Consider the following 21,978-nt stretch of genomic DNA (forward strand, 5'->3'; position numbering starts at 1 on the left):
CCAGCAAGCAATAGTCTGCTTAGAAGCAGGAGCGCCAAGCTTGTTGGCTGCCTACAGGACAAACAGTGCCTCTGTTTTCCTAACCCGAGCCGTCCTGGCTACATACATTTTTAAGGCCCTGACTACATCAAGGCACTTGGAATCCTCCAAGTCACCCGTAGCCACAGGCACCACGATAGGTTGGTTCATATGAAAAGATGAAACCACCTTAGGCAAAAATTGAAGATGAGTCCTTAATTCTGCTCTATCCACATGGAAAATCAGGTAGGGGCTCTTGTGAGACAAAGCCGCCAATTCGGACACCCACCTTGCAGATGCCAAGGCCAACAACATGACCACCTTCCAAGTGAGAAATTTTAAATCCACCGTTTGAAGTGGCTCAAACCAGTGAGATTTTAGGAACTGTAACACCACGTTAAGGTCCCATGGTGCCACTGGGGGCACAAAAGGAGGCTGGATGTGCAGCACTCCCTTTACAAAAGTCTGGATTTCTGGGAGAGAAGCCAATTCCTTCTGAAAGAAAATTGATAGGGCCGAAATCTGTACCTTAATGGAGCCTAACTTTAGGCCCATATCCACTCCTGTCTGTAGAAAGTGGAGAAAACGGCCCAGATGGAAATCTTCAGTAGGAGCATTTTTGGCTTCACACCAAGATACATACTTCCTCCAGATGCGGTGATAATGTTTCGCCGTCACCTCCTTCCTAGCCTTAATCAGAGTAGGGATGACTTCCTCCGGAATACCTTTCCTAGCTAGGATTTGGTGTTCAACCGCCATGCCGTCAAACGTAACCGCGGTAAGTCTTGGAACACGCAGGGCCCCTGCTGCAATAGGTCTTCCCTGAGAGAAAGAGGCCACGGATCTTCTGTGAGCATTTCCTGAAGATCTGAATACCAGGCCCTTCGAGGCCAATCCGGAACAATGAGTATTGTCTGCACTCTTTTTCGTCTTATGATTCTCAGTATTTTTGAGATGAGCGGAAGAGGAGGGAACACATAAACCGACTGAAACACCCACGGTGTCACCAGGGCGTCCACTGCTACTGCCTGAGGGTCCCTTGACCTGGCACAATACCTCCGAAGCATCTTGTTGAGGCGTGACGCCATCATGTCTATTTGTGGAAGTCCCACTGACTTGTTATCTCTGCAAAAACTTCTTGATGAAGTCCCCACTCTCCTGGATGGAGATTGTGTCTGCTGAGGAAGTCTGCTTCCCAGTTGTCCACTCCCGGAATGATGACTGCTGACAGAGCGCTTGCGTGATTTTCCGCCCAGCGAAGAATCCTGGTGGCTTCCGCCATTGCCACTCTGCTCCTTGTCCCGCCTTGGCGGTTTACATGAGCCACAGCTGTGACGTTGTCTGATTGAATCAGAACCGGTAGGTCGCGAAGAAGATTCTCCGCTTGTCGTAGGCCGTTGTATATGGCCCTCAATTCCAGTACGTTGACGTGTAGACAAGCCTCCTGGCTTGACCATAGTCCCTGAAAATGTATTCCTTGTGTGACTGCTCCCCATCCTCGGAGGCTCGCGTCCGTGGTCACCAGAACCCAGTCTTGAATGCCGAACCTGCGACCTTCGAGAAGGTGAGCACTCTGCAGCCACCACAGGAGAGACACCCTGGCCCTGGGGGACAGGCTTATTTTCTAATGTATTTGTAGATGGAACCCCGACCACTTGTCCAGAAGGTCCCACTGAAACGTCCTCACATGGAACCTGCCGAAGGGGATTGCCTCGTAGGTCGCCACCATTTTTCCCAGTACTCGAGTGCATTGATGGACTGACACTCTTTTCGGTTTTAACAGGTCTCTGACCATGTTCTGGAGTTCCTGGGCTTTTTCCATCGGGAGAAAACCCCTATTTTGTTCCGTGTCCAGAATCATGCCTAAGAAAGATAGCCGAGTCTTTGGAATCAACTGTGACTTTGGTAGATTTAGAATCCAGCCATGCTGCTGCAGCACTCTCAGGGAGAGCGACACGCTTTTCTGCAATTGATCTCTCGATCTCGCTTTTATGAGGAGACCGTATAAGTACGGGATAATTGTGACTCCCTGCCTGCGCAGGAGCACCATCATTTCAGCCATTACCTTGGTGAAAATCCTCGGGGCCGTGGAGAGCCCAAACGGCAACGTCTGAAACTGCTAATGACAGTTCTGTACAGCGAATCTCAGGTATGCCTGATGAGGGGGATATATGGGGACATGAAGGTATGCATCCTTTATGTCTAGTGACACCATAAAATCCCCCCCTTCCAGGCTGGAAATAACTGCCCGGAGCGATTCCATCTTGAATTTGAACTTTTTCAATTACAGGTTTAGGGATTTTAGATTTAGAATGGGTCTGACCGTACCATCCAGTTTTGGGACCACAAACAGGGTTGAATAGTACCCCTTCCCCTGTTGCACTAGGGGAACCTTGACAATCACTTGCTGTTGACACAGTTTTTGAATTGCAGCTAAAACTATCTCCCTCTCTGGGGGAGAAGCTGGTAAAGCCGATTTGAAAAATCGGCAAGGAGGCACGTCTTCGAATTCCAGCTTGTAGCCTTGGGATACAATTTCCATCGCCCAAGGATCCACGTCTGACTGAACCAAGACGTGGCTGAAGAGTCGAAGACGTGCCTCCACTGGCGCGGACTCCCTCAGAGGAGCCCCAGCGTCATGCGGTGGATTTAGTAGAAGCCGGGGAGGACTTCTGCTCCTGGGAACCAGCCGTAGCAGGCATTCTTTTCCCTCTACCCTTACCTCTGGCGAGGAAGGAAGAGCCCCGACCTCTTCTGGACTTATGCGACCGAAAGGACTGCATCTGATATTGTGGTGTTTTCTTTTGCTGTGGGGGAACATAAGGTAAAAAAGTAGATTTACCCGCGGTAGCTGTGGAAACCAGGTCCGCGAGACCTTCCCCAAATAAAACCTCACCCTTGTAAGGCAAAACTTACATATGTCTCTTTGAGTCGGCATTACCCGTCCATTGGCGGGTCCACAGGGCTCGCCTAGCAGAAATCGCCATGGCGTTGGCTCTCGAACCTAACAGCCCAACGTCTCTCGAAGTGTCTCTCGTCTTTAACGTGGCCTAAGGTCAATAAAATGCTATCCCTATCTAGGGAATCAATGTCAGATGACAGGGTATCTGCCCAAGCTGCTACAACGCTACAAACCCAAGCCGACACTATTGCCGGTCTGAGCAAGGCACCCGTATGTGCATAAATTGATTTTAAGGTAGTCTCCTGTCTGCGATCAGCAGGATCCTTGAGGGCTGCCGTGTCTGGAGACGGTAACGCCACCTTTTTGGACAAGCGCGTTAAAGCCTTGTCCACCCTGGGCGAGGATTCCCACCGTAACCTGTCCTGTGCAGGGAAAGGATACGCCATAAGAATTCTCTTGGGAATCTGCAGTTTCTTGTCTGGAGTTTCCCAAGCCTTTTCAAATAACGCGTTCAGCTCATGAGATGGGGGGAAAGGTTACCTCAGGTTTCTTTTCCTTAAACATGCATACCCTCGTGTCAGGGACCGAGGGGTCATCTGTGATATGCAAAACATCTTTTATTGCAATAATCATATAATGAATACTTTTGGCCATCATCGTAGTCGACACTGGAGTCAGGATCCGGTGTCGGTATCAGTGTCTGCCAAACTTTGGAAAATATATATATTTTTAAAAAGGTACTTTAAGTGTGTGCTGAACAGCATGGCCGAACTGGCCAGAAGGGCCGAACCGGTCACTCAGAGAGCCGGGAAGGCCGCGCGCAGCGTAGCCTCCGGCTCTCTGGTTCCATGGTCTCCATGGAAATGGGGGCGAGTCCACGCCCCCGGACTTGCGGCACGCCCCTGCCCCCCAGCAACCGTCGCCATGGTAATGGGGGCGTGCCACGAGTCCACGCCCCCATGACTCGTGGCACACTCCCATACGTCGTGCGGCACGCCCCCTGTGACGTGTGCGCGTGTTCACGAATGCCAGGGCCGAATTAAGGCCCCAGTCCGTCGCTGCTGAACAGGGAGGAGCTGTGATCCCCCCGGCCAGAAACAAATCCAAGAGGGGGCGTGCGATGAGTGCACAGGCAGAGGACTGCCTCCCCAGCCACACTGCAGCCTAGCAAACAGCAGCGTGTACTAGGCTAAGGAGAAGAGCTCTGTCTGAAGCTGCCAAGTAAAGTGAGGTGGGGGCCCTGCACATGTTACATCTGCCCCACCTGTGGTGAAACAGATTTTTGCCCATTAGTGTTCTTTTTTGATTTGCTAATAAACCCAAATAAAACCCAATGTGTAGCTAATTAAGAGCTAATAAAAAAATAAAAATAACAGCTATACGTAAAGTAAAATAAGTACCATGCTTTTAAGTTGGGGAATATTTTCTTCTTTCTTTTTTTAACAAAGGAAATGACCTACAGCATGTACATTTGTTATCTGCAAGAACAATAACATTATTGATATAATATAAGTAATTCAACAAAAACTAGAAAGCCTGTGATTATAGCAGATTTTGCTGTGTGTTGTGTGTGCAGATTAAGGTAGAGAATGTGCTGGAAATATTACAGTATCACAGCAAATCTAGATTCACCTTGGGAAAAGGTAACATGAAAGTGCTATCTGCATATTTGCAATGTTGCCCCCAGTTCAAACGCATGTTCTTGCATGTATATTAAAACATTTCAGATTTTCAATACATAGCAGTAATATTTTGTCAGATGCTTCATTGTTTCTGAAAGCCTGTCTACTACTAGTATAATTTCAGATGGAGAATTTATTTTAAAATGCTCCTAAGGATTGTTTTACATTAATAGTTACTCATTTTGCATTTGGCAACAAAATTTCACACACTTTTGAATTCAACCTTAAGTGTTCTCGGATCCACCTCAACTATGCCGCACTACAGAATAAATTGACCATTGTTGTCCCAGTTTTATTCCTAGGCTATAAATTCCACAAATTAACAATTTACAATTACAATAGTGCAGAATGGAAATTCAGCAGAATAGTGAAACGATGTCAGAAAGTCCGGTCCGACACGTGGATTTGTACAGCATATTTCCCCTCTGTGCCCGCTATTATGACCGCCTGGCTAAGAGATATGGGTTGCAACAATGTTATAATATTGGACCTCATTCAGCTTCAGTTGCGTGAATACCTGTAGTAGCAGAACTGCAACTGCACAGAGGGGGTCATTCCGAGTTGTTCGCTCGGTAAATTTTTTCGCATCGCAGCGATTTTCCGCTTACTGCGCATGCGCCATGTCCGCACTGCGACTGCGCAAAGTAAATTTGCTATGCAGTTAGGAATTTTACTCACGGTTTTTTCCTCGTTCTGGTGATCGTAACGTGATTGACAGGAAGTGGGTGTTTCTGGGCGGAAACAGGCCGTTTTATGGGTGTGTGCGAAAAAACGCTACCGTTTCTGGGGAAAAACGCGGGAGTGGCTGAAGAAACGGAGGAGTGTCTGGGCGAACGCTGGGTGTGTTTGTGACGTCAAACCAGGAACGACAAGCACTGAACTGATCGCAGATGCCGAGTAAGTTTGAAGCTACTCAGAAACTGCTAAGAGGTGTGTAATCGCAATTTTGAGAATCTTTCGTTCGCAATTTTAAGAAGCAAAGATTCACTCCCAGTAGGCGGCGGCTTAGCGTGTGTAAAGCTGCGAAAAGCAGCTTGCGAGCGAACAACTCGGAATGAGGGCCAGAATCCACAGCAGTAGCTGTCCAGCATGTTTAAAAGGACGCCAAGCACACAATAAGCCGCCCACAGATGCATTCGCAATGCTGCTAACACAGCTGCAGAACTGCGAATGCATTGCAAAAATTGTGCACCATCGACAGTTCTGGATGTCCCAGGGCTACTCAGAATAATAAGAATGCAGTCGCACCGGGCGCCATGTTTTAAGTCACAGCAATTGCAGCTGCTGACATCAGGTGCACGCCCCATAAACGGCCATGACAAGCCTGCGTTTCCTCAACCACTCCCCACAAATGCAATGTGTACACCTACGAATGCCCGTCGCCTATCAATCAACCTGCGATCGCATCCCGGCAAGATGCGATTGCAGAAGAATTAACGGGAAACTGTGCAGGGTCGGGGGCATTTTCCGGGAGTGGTAAGGTCAAGGATTGGTATGAGAAATGCTGTTTTCTTGGCCTGTCCGTCATAGATGAACATCTAAAGCTGAGAATGGTCATAGAGCTTTGATCGCAAATCGTATATGCCCCTCCTACTGCATTTGCATTGCTATGGATTGCATTTGCAAAGCTGCTGCAAGCAGCAACTTTGCAATTGCAATCCATTCTGAATGAGAGCCAGTATCCACAATGGCCAACAAGTGTACACGACCAAGGCCGGATTAAGCCTTGTGGCGGAGCTGGGGTACTTAAGCCAGGAGGGGCCTGCCCCCACTCTTCAGGCCCTCCACATCTTGTCAGCACTGCCTCCACTTGTCATTCTGGGCTCTGAGTGTCTCTCTCTCTCTTTAGTCCTGAAAGCTCTCATCAGATAACAGGTTACACAGGACCCAGACACACCAATCTAGCCTGCTGTATATTGGGGGGGGGGGGGGGGGGGGGGAGGGGAGGCTACACTGCACACTGTCCTGCTCACATTTTGGCTGCCTGGGTTTTTCCTTCTACTGCTGCATAAGAGGGAGAGCCAGGGTGCTCCAGCCGGGGGCCAATCTGATAGAAGGGGGCCCAGAGTACAGTGTCCCCTGCACCCCACCCCATACTTGTCTACCCTCCTGGAATGGCCGGGAGGCTCCCGAAAATCGGGTGACCCTCCCGGCCCCCCGGAAGAGCAGGCAAGTCTCCCGATTTCAGGGGTCACCCCCAGCCCGACTGTTGAATCGCGTCATGCAAGCCACGCCCCCCGCTGTATAATGCCGTTAATTGCGGCATTACACAGTGGGGGGCGTGGCTTGCATGATGCAATCCAGCAGCCATGCCCCTGTCCCTCCTCTGCTCCGCCCCCGTGCCACCTCCGGCCCGCCCCCCTCTTCACGTCACCTCACTGCCCGCCCCCCCTGCTGAGCCGACTGGCTGCTCTCTCCCGGAAAGAGCAGCCCAAAAGTCGGCAACTATGCCCCACGGCCCCCACCCCATTAAAGAGCATTATAAATCACGTTTATAAAATAACCCCCTCAAATTTTATATTGTTCCTGTCATATTTGTACATATATCACATATACTGTACACACTCTTTCACATCACATCACAAACCCATACAGGTGCAGCACTCCAGGTTTGTTAGCAAATCAAAAAAAGCACACTAACGTGCAAAACCATGTGCACTGCAGGTGAGGAAGATGTAACATGTACAGAGAGATTTAGATTTGGGTGGGGTGTGTTCAAACTGAAATCTAAATTGCAGTGTAAAAATAAAGCAGCCAGTATTTACCCTGCACAGAAACAATATAACCCACCCAAATGTAAATCCATCTGCACGAACCACATCTGCCACCCCTGCAAGGCAACATAGGTGGTCATTCTGAGTTGATTGCAGCCAGCAACTTTTTGCTGCTGCTGCGATCAATAGTCCACGCCTATGGGGGAGTGTATTTTAGCTTAGCAGTGCTGCGATCGCTTGTGCAGCCCTGCTAAGCTAAAAAAAATTCAAGCAAAACTAGACTAGGCCTGGACATACTTACCCTGTGCGATGGATCCAGCGATACTGGGCCCGGCTTTGACGTCACTCCTCCGCCCTCTGTTCTGCTGGACACGCCTGCGTTATACTCACTACTCCCCGAAAACGGCTCCAAACGGACCGGATCCACCCAGCCACGCCTCCGTCCTGTCAATCTTCTTTGCGGTCCGTCCTGCGACCGCTTTCTTCTTTAGACGCGACGTAACCCGGTGATCTCTGACGCCGGGCAACGTCGCGCACAGCGGCCGCCGTGCATGCGCTTTCTGCACCCGTTCGCACCGCAGCGAAAAACTGCTGCGTGCGAACGGGTCGGAATGACCCCCATGGTTTTGCCCAATTGCTAACTTTTTTGATTTGCTAACAAACCTGAATAATCCCCTAAGTGTGGCTATTTGCGGGCTATACATAGCTGTAACACGTTTTCAGATTTAGCCTTTGACCAAGTATAGCCTGGTGCAAGGTTGCGATGATAATGATTAGTGGCAGACTGAATGTATACAGAAGGGCCATGTGGGAACACATATGTGTTCACTTCTGTATCAAGATCCATATGTATATCATATTCAAAACAAATTCATTATTCATTAACACTAAGAGATTTTAAAATCTGACCCTAAATAGCAACTAATCTCTCAAACTCAGCCGTCACTTCAAAGTTCTCTATCTACTGAGCTTATATATTAAGAAAAGCGGCCTAGAACTGCAAAAGTAGAAAGAAAAAGGTTCTTAATAAAAAAGTTTAAATACAGTAATTTGGCAGCTTTGTGGTTTTGTAATTGATAAACAGTTGCATTTTAGAGAAATATTGCACAACTGTATCTATGACCTTTTATAAATAGATTTCTACATGTATTTATAATTAATGATGGGTATGGAAAAAGTTCATCATGTAAAGACCTTGTGGTATAGTGGAAATGAGTCCCACTGCAGAAAAGTGGAAGCAAGGCAGATGCTAGCAACTATCGACCAGTGAGCCTTACATCAGTAGTAGGGAAATTAACAGAAACACTCGTAAAAGAAATCCAGCAATTTACAGGAGCCCAAACAGCATGAATTTACTAGGGAGAGATTATGTTAAACAAATCTTATTTACTTTTTTGACTGGGTAGCTAAAGTAATAGATCAAGGGGAAGCCGTAAATATAGCTTATTTAGGCTTTAGTAAAGCTTTTGACTCTGTCCCACATCACAGACTGTTAAATAAACTTGAAAGCATGGGATTTGATTCTAAGATGGTTGAATGGAAAAGATCTTGGTTGCTAAATAAAAAAAAACAGGATTTTAATTATCTACCGGTAAATCCTTTTCTCGTAGTCCGTAGAGGATACTGGGGATCCACTTAGTACCATGGGGTATAGACGGGTCCACTAAGAGCCATGGGCACTTTAAGAATTTGATAGTGTGGGCTGGCTCCTCCCTCTATGCCCCTCCTACCAGACTCAGTCTAGGAAACTGTGCCCGAGGAGACGGACACACTTTGAGAGAAGGATAAAAGGATAGTGGTGAGATTCCAAACCAGCACACAAACAAGAGGAAAGCGATGCTAACCAAACTCGAAACAGGAACAGCAACAGCTGAACAAACCAGAATACTTAACCAAGTAACAGTGCAGGAAGAACGAAGCACTGGGCGGGCGCCCAGTATCCTCTACGGACTACGAGAAAAGGATTTACCGGTAGGTAATTAAAATCCTATTTTCTCTTATGTCTTAGAGGATACCGGAGATCCATTTAGTACCATGGGGAAGTACGAAAGCTCCCAAACCGGGTGGGAGAGTGCTGAGGTTCCTGCAGAACTGATTGACCAAACTGAAGGTCCTCAGAGGCCAAAGTAACGAACTTGTAAAACTTTGCAAACTTGTTTGAACCTGCCAAGTAGCTTCTCGGCAGAGCTGTAAGGCCGAGACACCCCGGGCAGCCGCCCAAGATAAACCCACTGACCTAGTCGAGTGGGCCTGTACAGATTTAGGGACCAGCAATCCTGCTGTGGAATAAGCATACTGGATAGTGAGCCTTACCCAGCGCGCAATTGACTGCTTTGAAGCAGGACATCCAATCTTATTGGGATTGTAAAAAAACAAACAGCGAGTCCGATTTCCTGTGACGAGCTGTTCTCTTCACATACACCTTATAAGCTCTCACAACATCCAAAAACTTTGACGTAACAGAGGTGTCGGTAACAACCGGAACCACAATGGGTTGGTTGATGTGAAACGCAGACACCACCTTAGGAAGAAATTGCTGACGAGTCCTGAGTTCAGCTCTGCAGGGATGCCTCTCCTGGCTAGAATCAGCTATTGAACTTCCGTGCCGTCAAACGTAGCCATGTTAAGTCTTGACAGATGAACAGGCCCTGTTGCAGAAGATCCTCGCAAAGAGGTAGAGGCCATGGATCTTCCAGGAGCATCTCCAGAAGGTCCGCATACCAGGCCCTTCTTGGCCAGTCCGGAGAAATGAGAATTGCTTGAACATTTTCCCTTTTTATTATTTTCCAAATTCTTGGGATCAGCGGAAGTGGAGGGAACACGTACAGCATCGGATAGACCCATGGAGTCGTCAGGGTGTCTATTGCCACTGCCTGTGGGTCTCTCGACCTGGAACAATACCGCTTGAGCATCTTGTTGAGACAAGAGGCCATCATGTTGATTAGTGGACATCCCCATCGACGTGTCAGGTAAAGGTCCCACTCCCCCGGGTGAAGGTCGTGTCTGCTGAGGAAGTCTGCTTCCCAGTTGTCTACTCCCGGAATTAAGACCGCTGACAATGCCACAGCGTGTTTTTCTGCCCAGAGGAGAATTCTTGATACCTTTGACATTGCTGCTCCGCTTTTCAGTCTGCCCTGTCGGCTTATGTATGTCACTGCCGTCAAATTGTCCGACTGAACCTGAATGGCCCAATCTTGAAGAAGATATGAGGCCTGCAGAAGGGCATTGTATATAGCCCTAAGTTCCAGAATGTTGATTGGAAGGATGACTTCCTGACTTGACCATCTTCCTTGAAACTGCAGCCCCTGGGTGACTGCTCCCCAACCTCTAAGGCTTGCGTCAAACCAGGAACTAAACGGACTGAGGTGATCGCAGTCTAGGAGTAGGTCCAGAGCTACTCAGAAACTGCAGGGAATTGTTTAGTAGCAGTTCTGCTAATCTTTCGTTCGCTATTCTGCTAAGCTAAGATACACTCCCAGAGGGCGGCGGCCTACCGTTTGCAATGCTGCTAAAAGCAGCTAGCGAGTGAACAACTCGGAATGAGGGCCATTGTACATAGAGAAGGGTTCACCACACTCACCACTTAATATAGGAAATGGATTTATTTCATTGATGTATTGTATAACAGCAGCCTATTCTAAACTTCATGGGAATCCATCTTCTCAAACCACAGGTTAATAACCTTTGTGTTGCCTTGAGAATAGCAGACTTTCTTCATACAAATATAGATACTGTATGTAGCTTTTTGCTCTTGTTCATTTTAAAATACATTATTAGAATTTATTTCAAATACGAATTTCCCCACATTTTGGGGCCAGGTCATCGGGGGGCCTGATGGTGAAGCATCCAACTTGCCACAAGTTGCGGTGGTGGATACTTAACTACCGAAGCAATTCTGTATTGTGCGGGGACAGCTGCTCCACAAAGCAGCTGTCCCTGCGATCCCTAACACTGCAACCAAAGTAGCAGCGTTACTTACCACCTTTGTGCTAGACAACTGCGCATGCATGCCCTGACTCCACACATACGGATTGCCGCAAGACACACACTGCAGAGGCGGTTGAGGTAACCCATTAGATCCCTCTTTGCAACCCCTGACCTCCTGTTCATAGGAAGGAGCAGGGCTCTGCGAACCAACACCACATTTCATATGCAAAAAAAAGCTAGTTTTTTTCGGAGTTTGCTGAATACAGTACTAGGTGGCCCCAAAGGCCCCTAATGATGAATGGGCCAGTTACTTAAAAAATGCACAAAGTAGTATTTCTGCATGTGCATCGGGTCCGTAAAGGATGATGAATAGGCCCCTTTGTGAATTAACAAAGCCAAACATAAGTCACTACAAAACAAATGTATCAAGCTGTAACTTGATAATGCAGCTGGCCTCATAAAATAACTGGCAAGGTCAAATATGTCTGGCTTTACATTATTATTTTTTTCACGATAGGGTATAAACAAAATGGTTTAGTCACAGTTTAAAATGCCAGTGTCTTCCAGCAAATAAAAGGACAGCATTAAATTTGTTTGTGTATAACAACACAATATTATGACAACAGCAGAAGTCAAGATCTGCCTTTTAATGAGTACACATTATGGCAGAGATGGACCATCTGTCTGTGTCAACATTTTAATTTCTAGACTAATTAAAAATGTGGTACGGGAGCAGCTTTACAAATACACATTCATTGTCAAGCGTATCTTTATTGCAGTTGGCAGCAGCAGAAACACTCGCATAATTATGGCAACAGGTTTACACAGTAGACACAAGAATGAGGCCCTTTAATTAATAAACGCACAAGGGCTACCGTCACATAAAAATAAGATTAGTTGTATGCTGTCCGGCTGATGCAGAGTTGGTAGCAAATAGTTGGTGCAAATCACTCTTAGGGCTGTAACACACTACACGGTTTACACCGGATGGCAAAAAGCCAAAAAGCTTTGAGCCGTGTGTAATGCAGTGCGCATGCGCAGCATTAGATACGGCTTGAAAAAAACCCGTTGTGTGTGAAAGCTCCCCTTCACACACACGGTTCACTGCCTGCAAAGATGGCACGGCCCCGGTCCGGCAGCCGGACCTTCCAGTGGATATCTCCGTCTGCAACCCGGCAGCCGTGCCGGGGCCGTGCCGTGTGAAAGGACCCTACCCCTTACACTGTTAATTACAATACTGGCACGGGAAAAAGCCAGCGCGTGTGTTACAGCCCATACAAAAAATGTGTATTCCCGCCCATATGCAGGCGCCCATGCCTTCCTGTTGTAAAACATTTACTTCATGTGCAAAAAAGGCATTTTAACTTTTAATGGGGCTTATACTATTTTTTAAGCATTGTAAGGCAGATGTATCAATCGGTGAATTGCCAGTGGCTTATTTAATTTACCCCAGCAATATCACTGCTGGCTCACAAACAATATGTTAGCTGCAGAGGATGGTAGCAAGTTTAACTAAGCGAGTGCCAGTGGTACCATCGCTCTGAGGGGGTTATTCAGTACGGAGTTCAATTCTGCTCATGAAATGGCAGATTACAACTGATGCAGATCCAATACAACACAGTGCGGGTTCACCACCTGCATACTGCCATCCCATGACTTATGGCACTTCAGTGTATATATACAGCAGATATGTGGACAGCACTCTAGACGACTTGCGAATAAACACAGCAATGCCCACTTGTAAAATTCAATGTTTCAGAACTTTTACTATTCTTACATCAGGATACAAAGGTATCCTGACGAAAGAACTAGTAAGAGTTCTAAAAAGCACTGCCACATATGTATTATTTATTCTTTGTCATTTGCAAAGGTAATTAGGAGGGCACCAGGACTCCATAACTGACTACTTGCACAGGAGTGCCGACACACTGCTGTCAAAGCACGGACAAAGATATCAACAACATTTCCGTCATAGCTCAGCCCTTTATCAAGCTATAGTCTCTATATAGCACTACAAATCAAACTGCTTTGGGTACTTTTGGACCATACTCACGAGTTCCCAATTTAGGCCACACACCTACAGACAGGAAGTATGTCAGTCAATAAGCTCTTATGAGCTAGTTTATGTTTCATGATAAGTAAACTACTTCATTAGAGCTAATTGACATACTTGTTACAGTAAATGCAAAAGTCACAATACTAAATTATACATATTATTGTAATGAAATGTCATATACCCATGAGATAATAGTGTTTTAACAGTTATTCATAAATGGGAAAGTCACATTTTCTATAAAAATTGGAATGCAATACAAAATTCTTTACATCTTTTATTCACCCCTTTATATGAATCTGCTTTTCTGCAGCAGATAAGGAAATCAATAACGCAAGTGGAGGCAACCTGATATAATATATCTGAAATGCAGATGAATCAATTATTATTACCTGCAGGTATCAACATGCAATCTGTCAACCAGAATCAATTGCTGATAGCCATTTACACATATCTTTGCACTAGTTCTCCAGTAACTACAAAAATAAACCTACAAATTATTTTCTGGGTATGTGTCCTATACTTTTGTGAATACGGTTTGCCTGTACTCGACATATGATTTCCAGCCCCCATTCCACCTCTAAAGGCTGAAGGGAATATCAGGGCCATAACTAAGGGTGTACATAGGGCTCTGTGAGCAGCAGTGTCACTGCTCCACGGTCCCTGCATTTGGAAATGGCACCCTGCAGCCAAGATCTCTGCTGCAGTGCATGCTGAAGCATCTTTTAGATGCTCTGGGCACCATACAATCTCTGCAGTCACCTGAAGCGTCCTGCAATGCAGAACTCGCTGGCGCAGGTGACCCTGTCCTCTTAGCGATGTCATTAGTCCCGTTAACACTGTGGTGTGGTCGGTGTCATTGCCCGCACAGGGCACCTTGAAACCCTGTTATTGCACTGGGAGATACAAGGCTACGTTGTGCACAATTCTAGATATGGATGCCCATTGCCCATTGCTTTCATGCTACAGAAATGTCATACAGCTAACCGCACACGGCAGGGACGGACTGGGGCCGTGGAGCAGCACATGACACGGGGAGCGCTGCCATGGGTGAAGGGGCATATCACAACTCAGGGGGGCCTGGCTCATGCACGCCTCCAACTATCTGAATACCAACCACCTGTAAGCGGGCAGGAGCTTTAACAAGCAGAGATGTGGGAGGCTGCGCTGCTCGGCCACTCCGCTCTCTGTGTGCCTGGTCCGGCCCATCCAGCCATCTGACCTTCTGGCATTTGCCAGATGGTCAGACTGGCCTGGCCTCAGGATATGGAAAAAGTTCCTAATCGATTTGACAAATGTATTTCCATTATTCAAATTACCCTAATTACCATTAAGTTTTATACAGCAAAAAAGACAAAATACCTCCTCAAAATCAAATTCAGCTTTAAAGTACCTGTCAAATGATGGCTTCTCTCCACAGTCAAAGGCATCTTGTAGTTCCTTTACCAGGTTGGCCTGGCCTGGCAGTCTAAATAACCCTTCCTCGGTCAGCCCTCGCTGTCTGATAAAATCCACACACTGCTCCACCAGCAATGGGGCCAGGCGTGCGCCATATCTCTTCTCATAGCGTACAGTGTCCTCCAGCTTCTGACCAAAGATGCCTGCAGTGATTAAAGTAAAACAGAACTTAAGAGATGTACAGTCTTCACAGGGACGTAGCCAGAACTTTGCGGGCCCCATAGCAACATTCTGAAGGTTCCCCGTCCCAATGCTTCTAGAGAGACACTTCTCTGCAGCAGTTGTTAATTGAATGCCCTATAATAGTGCCCTAGTTCATTTTCTGAACCATAGTAGAGCCCTATTTAATGTTATGCCCCATAGTAATGTCCTAGTTGCTTTTATGAATAGTATCAGTGCTTAAGTTCACCTTATGTCACATTTCAGAGCTGCCAGTACACATTATGCCGCATAGTACCCCCAATTCACATTATTATATATAGTGCTCCCTGTTCATATTGTGCCTCATTACAGTGCCTCGGTTCATATTATATAACATTAAAATGCCCTCCAGTTCATTTTATACCACACTACAATTAGCAGGTCCAGAGGCATACCTAGATATATTGCAGGCTCCAAGGAAAAAGTTTGAAAGGACCCCTACGTACCATTCAATGGCGAAAAATATATATAACACATGTAACTTTGACAGGGAAAGTGGGCCCCTCTCAGCACTGGGCCCCATAGCAGCTGCACTGCCTGCACCTATGGTAGCTACACCCTTGAGTGTTCAATAATATGTGCACCAGTTTATGCTGCATTATGTCCATATGAATTATGTTATCCAGCCTATAGTCAAAATATAAAGTGGCTTGCACTTCAAAATAAATGTTTTATCTTAAAGACACTGTCATGTACAGTCAAAGTGATAACAATCCTCAATTTCTATCTAGTAGATCATCACTGGGATGTAATTGAAAACAAAATGTAATGACAAGTATAGCATTATTCATCCAACATATAACAACAGTCTCTATTGCAATATTGATGTACAAGGTGATCTAAAAGTGATGATTCTAGTATTGTCCATTGTACGTACTGTTTACTTGAAGGTCACAATAACTGATTGCATCAGGAATAAATGTTGGTTTCTTGAGAGACTGCCTTACCTGCCATTTAGTGACCAATGGCTGACAGTACTCCCTTCTGTACACAGTAAGTAGATCTAGTGCTCAGGCTTAAGCTAACAAGTCACGTACACATGAGATCTCCTTACTGTACTTTCCATCCTGATTCTAAAGGTTATTTGATGAAATCAGTTTCTGTAAATAGCATCATTTCTACCTCACAGACAGTGTAAAGTAAGAGTTTTGAGACATAGGGGTATATGCAATTGCGGTTGAATTCCCGAAATTGGCGAAAAACGGGACTTTTTCGTCCAAAAAAAAAAATTGTCAATGCAATTCAGTACTTTCCGTCAAAAAAACGGACTTTCAAAATTCGACTTTTTGAAATTCGACTTTTGTCAAATTCGACTTTTCTGCAATGATACAAGTGCTGCAATTCGACCAAAGTATATTCAATTGAAGTTTGGAAATTCGACAACAGTGCTTTTAGACAGTAAATTCGTCATTTTCAATCCGCCACACTTTGGTGGGTGAAACTAATAAAAAAAATTTAAAACATGTTTTTTTTGGTGTTTTTTTTTTATTGGTAATAGCATATCTATTTATATTAGAAGGGATTAGGTACTTGGTTTGTCTTTTTTGGAGGCACAAGTATTTTTTATATATTTTTAAAAATAATATTTTTATTTTATTTTTTTTAGATGGAATGGTAAAATCCCGGTAAAAAATGGCGTGGGGTCCCCCCTCCAAAGCATAACCAGCCTCGGGCTCTTCGAGCCGGTCCTGGTTCTAAAAATCCGGGGGGGGAAATGACAGAGGATCCCCCGTATTTTTAAAACCAGCACCGGGCTCTGCGCCTGGTGCTGGTGCAAAAAATACGGGGGACAAAAAGAGTAGGGGTCCCCCGTATTTTATACACCAGCATCGGGCTCCACTAGCTGGACAGATAATGCCACAGCCGGGGGTCACTTTTATACAGCGCCCTGCGGCCGTGGCATTAAATATCCAACTAGTCACCCCTGGCCGGGGTACCCTGGGGGAGTGGGGACCCCTTCAATCAAGGGGTCCTCCCCCCAGCCACCCAAGGGCCAGAGGTGAAGCCCGAGGCTGTCCCCCCCATCCAAGGGCTGCGGTTGGAAGGGTGATAGCCTTGAGAAAATATAAAGAATATTTTTTTTTTCCTGTAGTACTACAAGTCCCAGTAAGCCTCCCCCGCAAGCTGGTACTTGGAGAACCACAAGTACCAGCATGCGGGAGAAAAACGGGCACGCTGGTACCTGTAGTGCTACTGGAAAAAAAATACCCAAATAAAAATAGGAGACACACACCTTGAGAGTAAAACTTTATTACACACCTGCCGACACACACATACTTACCTATGTTGACACGCCGACTGCCACGTCTCCTGATCCGACGATCCGGGGTACCTGTGAATAAAATTATACTCACCTCAATCCAGTGTCCAGATATAAATCCACGTACTTGGCAAAAAAACAAACCGCATTTACCCGAACCACGGACTGAAAGGGGTCCCATGTTTACACATCAGACCCCTTTGCCCGAATGCCGGGACACCACGTGACTGCTGTCACTGAGGTCCCTTCAGCCAATCAGGAAGCGGTACTTCCGTGGCGCTCACCTGATTGGCTGTGCGCGTGTGACCTCAGACAGCGCCTCGCAAAGCCTCTCCATTATACTCAATGGTGGGAACTTTGCGGTTAGCGGTGAGGTCACCCGCGGTCAGCGGCTGACCACGGGTAACCCCACCACTGACGGCAAAGTTCCCACCATTGAAAGTAATGGAGGGAGCTGTGCGATGTGCTGTCTGAGGTCACACACGCACAGCCAATCAGGTGAGCGCCACGGAAGTAGCGCTTCCTGATTGGCTGAAGGGACCTCAGTGACAGGAGTCACATGGGGTCCCGGCACATTCGGGCAAAGGCGTCTCATGTGTCAACATGGGACCCCTTTCAGTCCGGCATGGTCGGGTATGCTTTTTCTTTTTTTAACAAGTACGTGGATTATCTCCCGGACACTGGATTGAGGTGAGTCTAATTTTTTTCACAGGTACCCCGGATCGTCGGAGACTGTGGCAGTCGGCGGGTCAACATAGGTAAGTATGTGTGTGTCGGCAGTTGTGTAATAAAGTTTTACTCTCAAGGTGTGTGTCTCCTGTTTTTATTTGGATATATTTTTTCCAGTAGAACTACAGGTACCAGCGGGCCCGTTTTTCTCCCGCATGCTGGTACTTGTGGTTCTCCAAGTACCAGCTTGCGGGGAGGCTTGCTGGGACTTGTAGTACTACAGGAAAAACCAATATTCTTTACATTTTCTCAAGGCTATCAGCCTCCCATCCGCAGCCCTTGGATGGGGGGGGACAGCCTCGGGCTTCACCCCTGTCCCTTGGGTGGCTGGGGGGGGGACCCCTTGATTGAAGGGGTCCCCACTCCCCCAGGGTACCCCGGCCAGGGGTGACTAGTTGGATATTTAATGCCACGGCCGCAGGGCGCTGTATAAGAAGTGACCCCCGGCTGTGGCATTATCTGTCCAGCTAGTGGAGCCCGATGCTGGTGTATAAAATACGGGGGACCCATACTCTTTTTGTCCCCCGTATTTTTTGCACCAGCACCAGGCGCAGAGCCCGGTGCTGGTTTTAAAAATACGGGGGATCCCCTGTCATTTTCCCCCCCGGATTTTTAGAACCAGGACCGGCTCGAAGAGCCCGAGGCTGGTTATGCTTTGGAGGGGGGACCCCACGCCATTTTTTTTCGGGTATTTCCCGTTTTTTCTCGTTTTTAAAAAACCGGATCAAAATCCGTCAAATTGGCCGTTTTTCGGCCTCGGGACTGTCGAATCCGGTTTTTATTGCATATGGTCAATTTCGGCACCCACTTGGCGAAATTAGCCTGTCGAATTGTGTCGAGTTGAAAAACGGCTGATAATTTGCCGCGATTCGCCGCTAATTGCATATACCCCATAGTATTGCAAGTCACAGGTGACATCTATAATATAACCGTTGTAATTGTCAGTCTATGGGGTATATCCAATTTTTTCCGTTGTTTCACTGAGGGAGATGGGGAGAGGGAGATAATAAGGGGAGAATGGGATCAAAAGGGACTAGAAGGGGAGACAGGGAGGAGAGACAGAATATACAGGCAGATGGGGGAGAGAGAATATAGGAGAAGATGTGGGAGAGAGAAGATGCGTGGTGGGGAGAATATACTGTAGGTAGAGAGACTGAATGAATATAGAGGGAAACAGAGAAGAGAGAAAAAATAGGGATTGGAGCAATATGAGAAGACATGGAGAGAGGGATGGGAGCAATAGTCTAGAGGAAAAAGAAAACTATGCAGGGCACAGTAACAAGCAACATGGCAAAGTAATAGTCTGAAATACTATCATTAACATATGGGAATAACTTATTTATACAGTAGATTTTTATTTTATCACTAGTTTATCTGCTGTGGTTGCCCTCTCCTTTCACTGTCAATTGATGTATGCCATGTAGTAATACCAAGTGGCGGCAATGTCTGATAGCGGACATGTTAGCTACGGAAAGGTGGGAAAACCTTAGAGGGTCAAGATCACTGTGAAATGTACATCAGGGGGAGCAGGAGAATGTGTTTCTGTTGCATGTTTGATATTAAACAGACCAAATGCATCAGTCAAATGCCATTTTATAAATGTTACACACTGTAGATTACATATGGGAACGAATGCCATCTTCATCTTCCTATGGGAAGAGAGTCCAGAGTATAAAGAGATACCCATATGGACCATATCTCCTCCAACTCTCCCAGTACGCATCATGCACGCACAGTAACATTGCCACAATGGAGTCCGTCATTGTAAACTTTCACTGATATTATCAGCGTCAAAGTCAGACTGAGGGGACTGCTACAGAGTATTACTTCTATCAGCCACTGCTATTATCAGCGTCAAAGTCAGACTGAGGGGACTGCTACAGAGTAATACTTCTATCAGCCACTGCTATTATCAGCGTCAAAGTCAGACTGAGGGGACTGCTACAGAGTATTACTTCTATCAGCCACTGCTATTATCAGCGTCAAAGTCAGACTGAGGGGACTGCTACAGAGTAATACTTCTATCAGCCACTGCTATTCTCAGCGTCAAAGTCAGACTGAGGGGACTGCTACAGAGTAATACTTCTATCAGCCACTGCTATTATCAGCGTCAAAGTCAGACTGAGGGGACTGCTACAGAGTATTACTTCTATCAGCCACTGCTATAATCAGCGTCAAAGTCAGACTGAGGGGACTGCTACAGAGTAATACTTCTATCAGCCACTGCTATTATCAGCGTCAAAGTCAGACTGAGGGGACAGCTACAGAGTATTACTTCTATCAGTCACTGCTATTATTAAATGACTAAACTCCAATTATTTTCCTGTACTGAACTATGAAATCTCAGTGTAGGACAAGAAATGGATCTGTTGCAGTGAAGTTTCATAATGTCTGATAAATCTCACCAGACTGAAGTTTGCTTTGTACTCTAGTTGGCATATTACTGTGAGGTTAGCTTTTTATACTAACCACCAAATGAAATCCACCTCTACTTTGCTACCTCTATCAGTTAGGTGTGCGGTGTGGGCCTCCCTGGACCATGTGCATCACACACACTGCAACCATTATAGATATGTCTATGCTTCAAACGTTCCCTGAATACTCTCCTCTTCAGACAAGTTTATCAAATTCCAGACCCACCAACATAAACTCCATAAGCTATCCTATCCAGTTACACCCCCCCCCTCCCCCCTCTATACAGTCCACAGACAGCTATACACAGTTTTCTCTTTCTTCATTTTCACATCCACCTGAGCCTTGGCGAACATTGCTATGGGACTATAGCAGAGCTGTAACTAAACATTTTGGTGCCCTGTGCCAGACGGTGTATTGGTACCCCTTACATGAATACGGACAGTGCGCACTAAAAAAAATGGGCATGGTCTCATATGGATGGGGTGTGGTCACACAATAGTACCCCCAATTAAAATTCAGCAACACAGTGGTGCAACCTTATTCACATTCCAACGCACAGCAGAGCCCCTTATAAACATTACGCCACATAGTACAGGTTGAGTATCCCTTATCCAAAATTCTAAATCCCACATTTTTGGTTCCCCTACTGAGATAATGACACATATATATGTATATTATATTATATATCTATATATCTATATATACACAAAATATATATGTCATTATCTCAGTAGGGGACCCAAAAATGTGGGATTTTGAATTTTGGATAAGGGATACTCAATCTGTAGTACCTTTTATGCACATTGTGCCACATACTAGAGCCCCTTATTCACATTATACAACACAGATGTTTGGAAACTCCTGTACAATTTACATCAGACCCCTAGAATACCAGTGAGGGTCTTCTGCCTACAACAGTTGCCCATTGTTCCCTTAGCGTATTATGGGGGTCATTCCGAGTTGTTCGCTTGTTGCCGATTTTCGCTATACTGCGATTAGTCGCTTACTGCGCATGCGCAAGGTTCGCAGAGCGCATGCGCTTAGTTATTTTACACAAAAGTTAGGTATTTTACTCACGGCATAACGAGGGTTTTTCATCGTTCTGGTGATCGTCGTGTGATTGACAGAAAGTGGGTGTTTCTGGGCGGAAACTGGCCGTTTTATGGGAGTGTGCGAAAAAACGCTGACGTTTCTGGGATAACGCGGGAGTGTCTGAAGAAATAGGGGAGTGTCTGGGCGAACGCTGGGTGTGTTTGTGACATCAAACCAGGAACGAAACTGATTGAACTGATCGCAATGTAGGATTAAGTCTCGAGCTACTCAGAAACTGCTAAGAATTTTCTATTCGCAATTCTGCTAATCTTTCGTTCGCAATTCTGCTATGCTAAGATACACTCCCAGAGGGCGGCGGCTTAGTGTGTGCAATGCTGCTAAAAGCAGCTAGCGAGCGAACAATTCGGAATGAGGGCCTATGTACACAACTGTACTTAGGATGCCGTCAGGTCTTAAACCTCAAGCAGTAGGGGCTGAGATCAATAGGCAATTTGCAGACAGTGGGTGCGGGCTTTAATTATTAGAGCAGTACTAATCCAGAACAGCAGCTTGGTACTACAGATGAT

General features: G+C 46.2%; 1 protein-coding gene across 10 annotated transcripts in view; it reads right to left on the reverse strand.

The window, feature by feature from the left end:
* ARHGAP24 (Rho GTPase activating protein 24) overlaps positions 1 to 21,978 on the reverse strand; it is a 1,566,862-nt gene that overhangs the window by 51,614 nt on the left and 1,493,270 nt on the right. For all 10 annotated transcript variants that reach the window (XM_063919883.1, XM_063919884.1, XM_063919885.1 and 7 more), the window contains one exon: positions 14,690 to 14,897. In XM_063919883.1, the coding sequence (XP_063775953.1) occupies positions 14,690 to 14,897 (208 nt within the window). The remainder of the gene's footprint in view (positions 1 to 14,689; positions 14,898 to 21,978) is intronic.

This window comes from Pseudophryne corroboree, chromosome 1 (genome assembly GCF_028390025.1).
Source record: "Pseudophryne corroboree isolate aPseCor3 chromosome 1, aPseCor3.hap2, whole genome shotgun sequence".
Classification (NCBI taxonomy): domain Eukaryota; kingdom Metazoa; phylum Chordata; class Amphibia; order Anura; family Myobatrachidae; genus Pseudophryne; species Pseudophryne corroboree.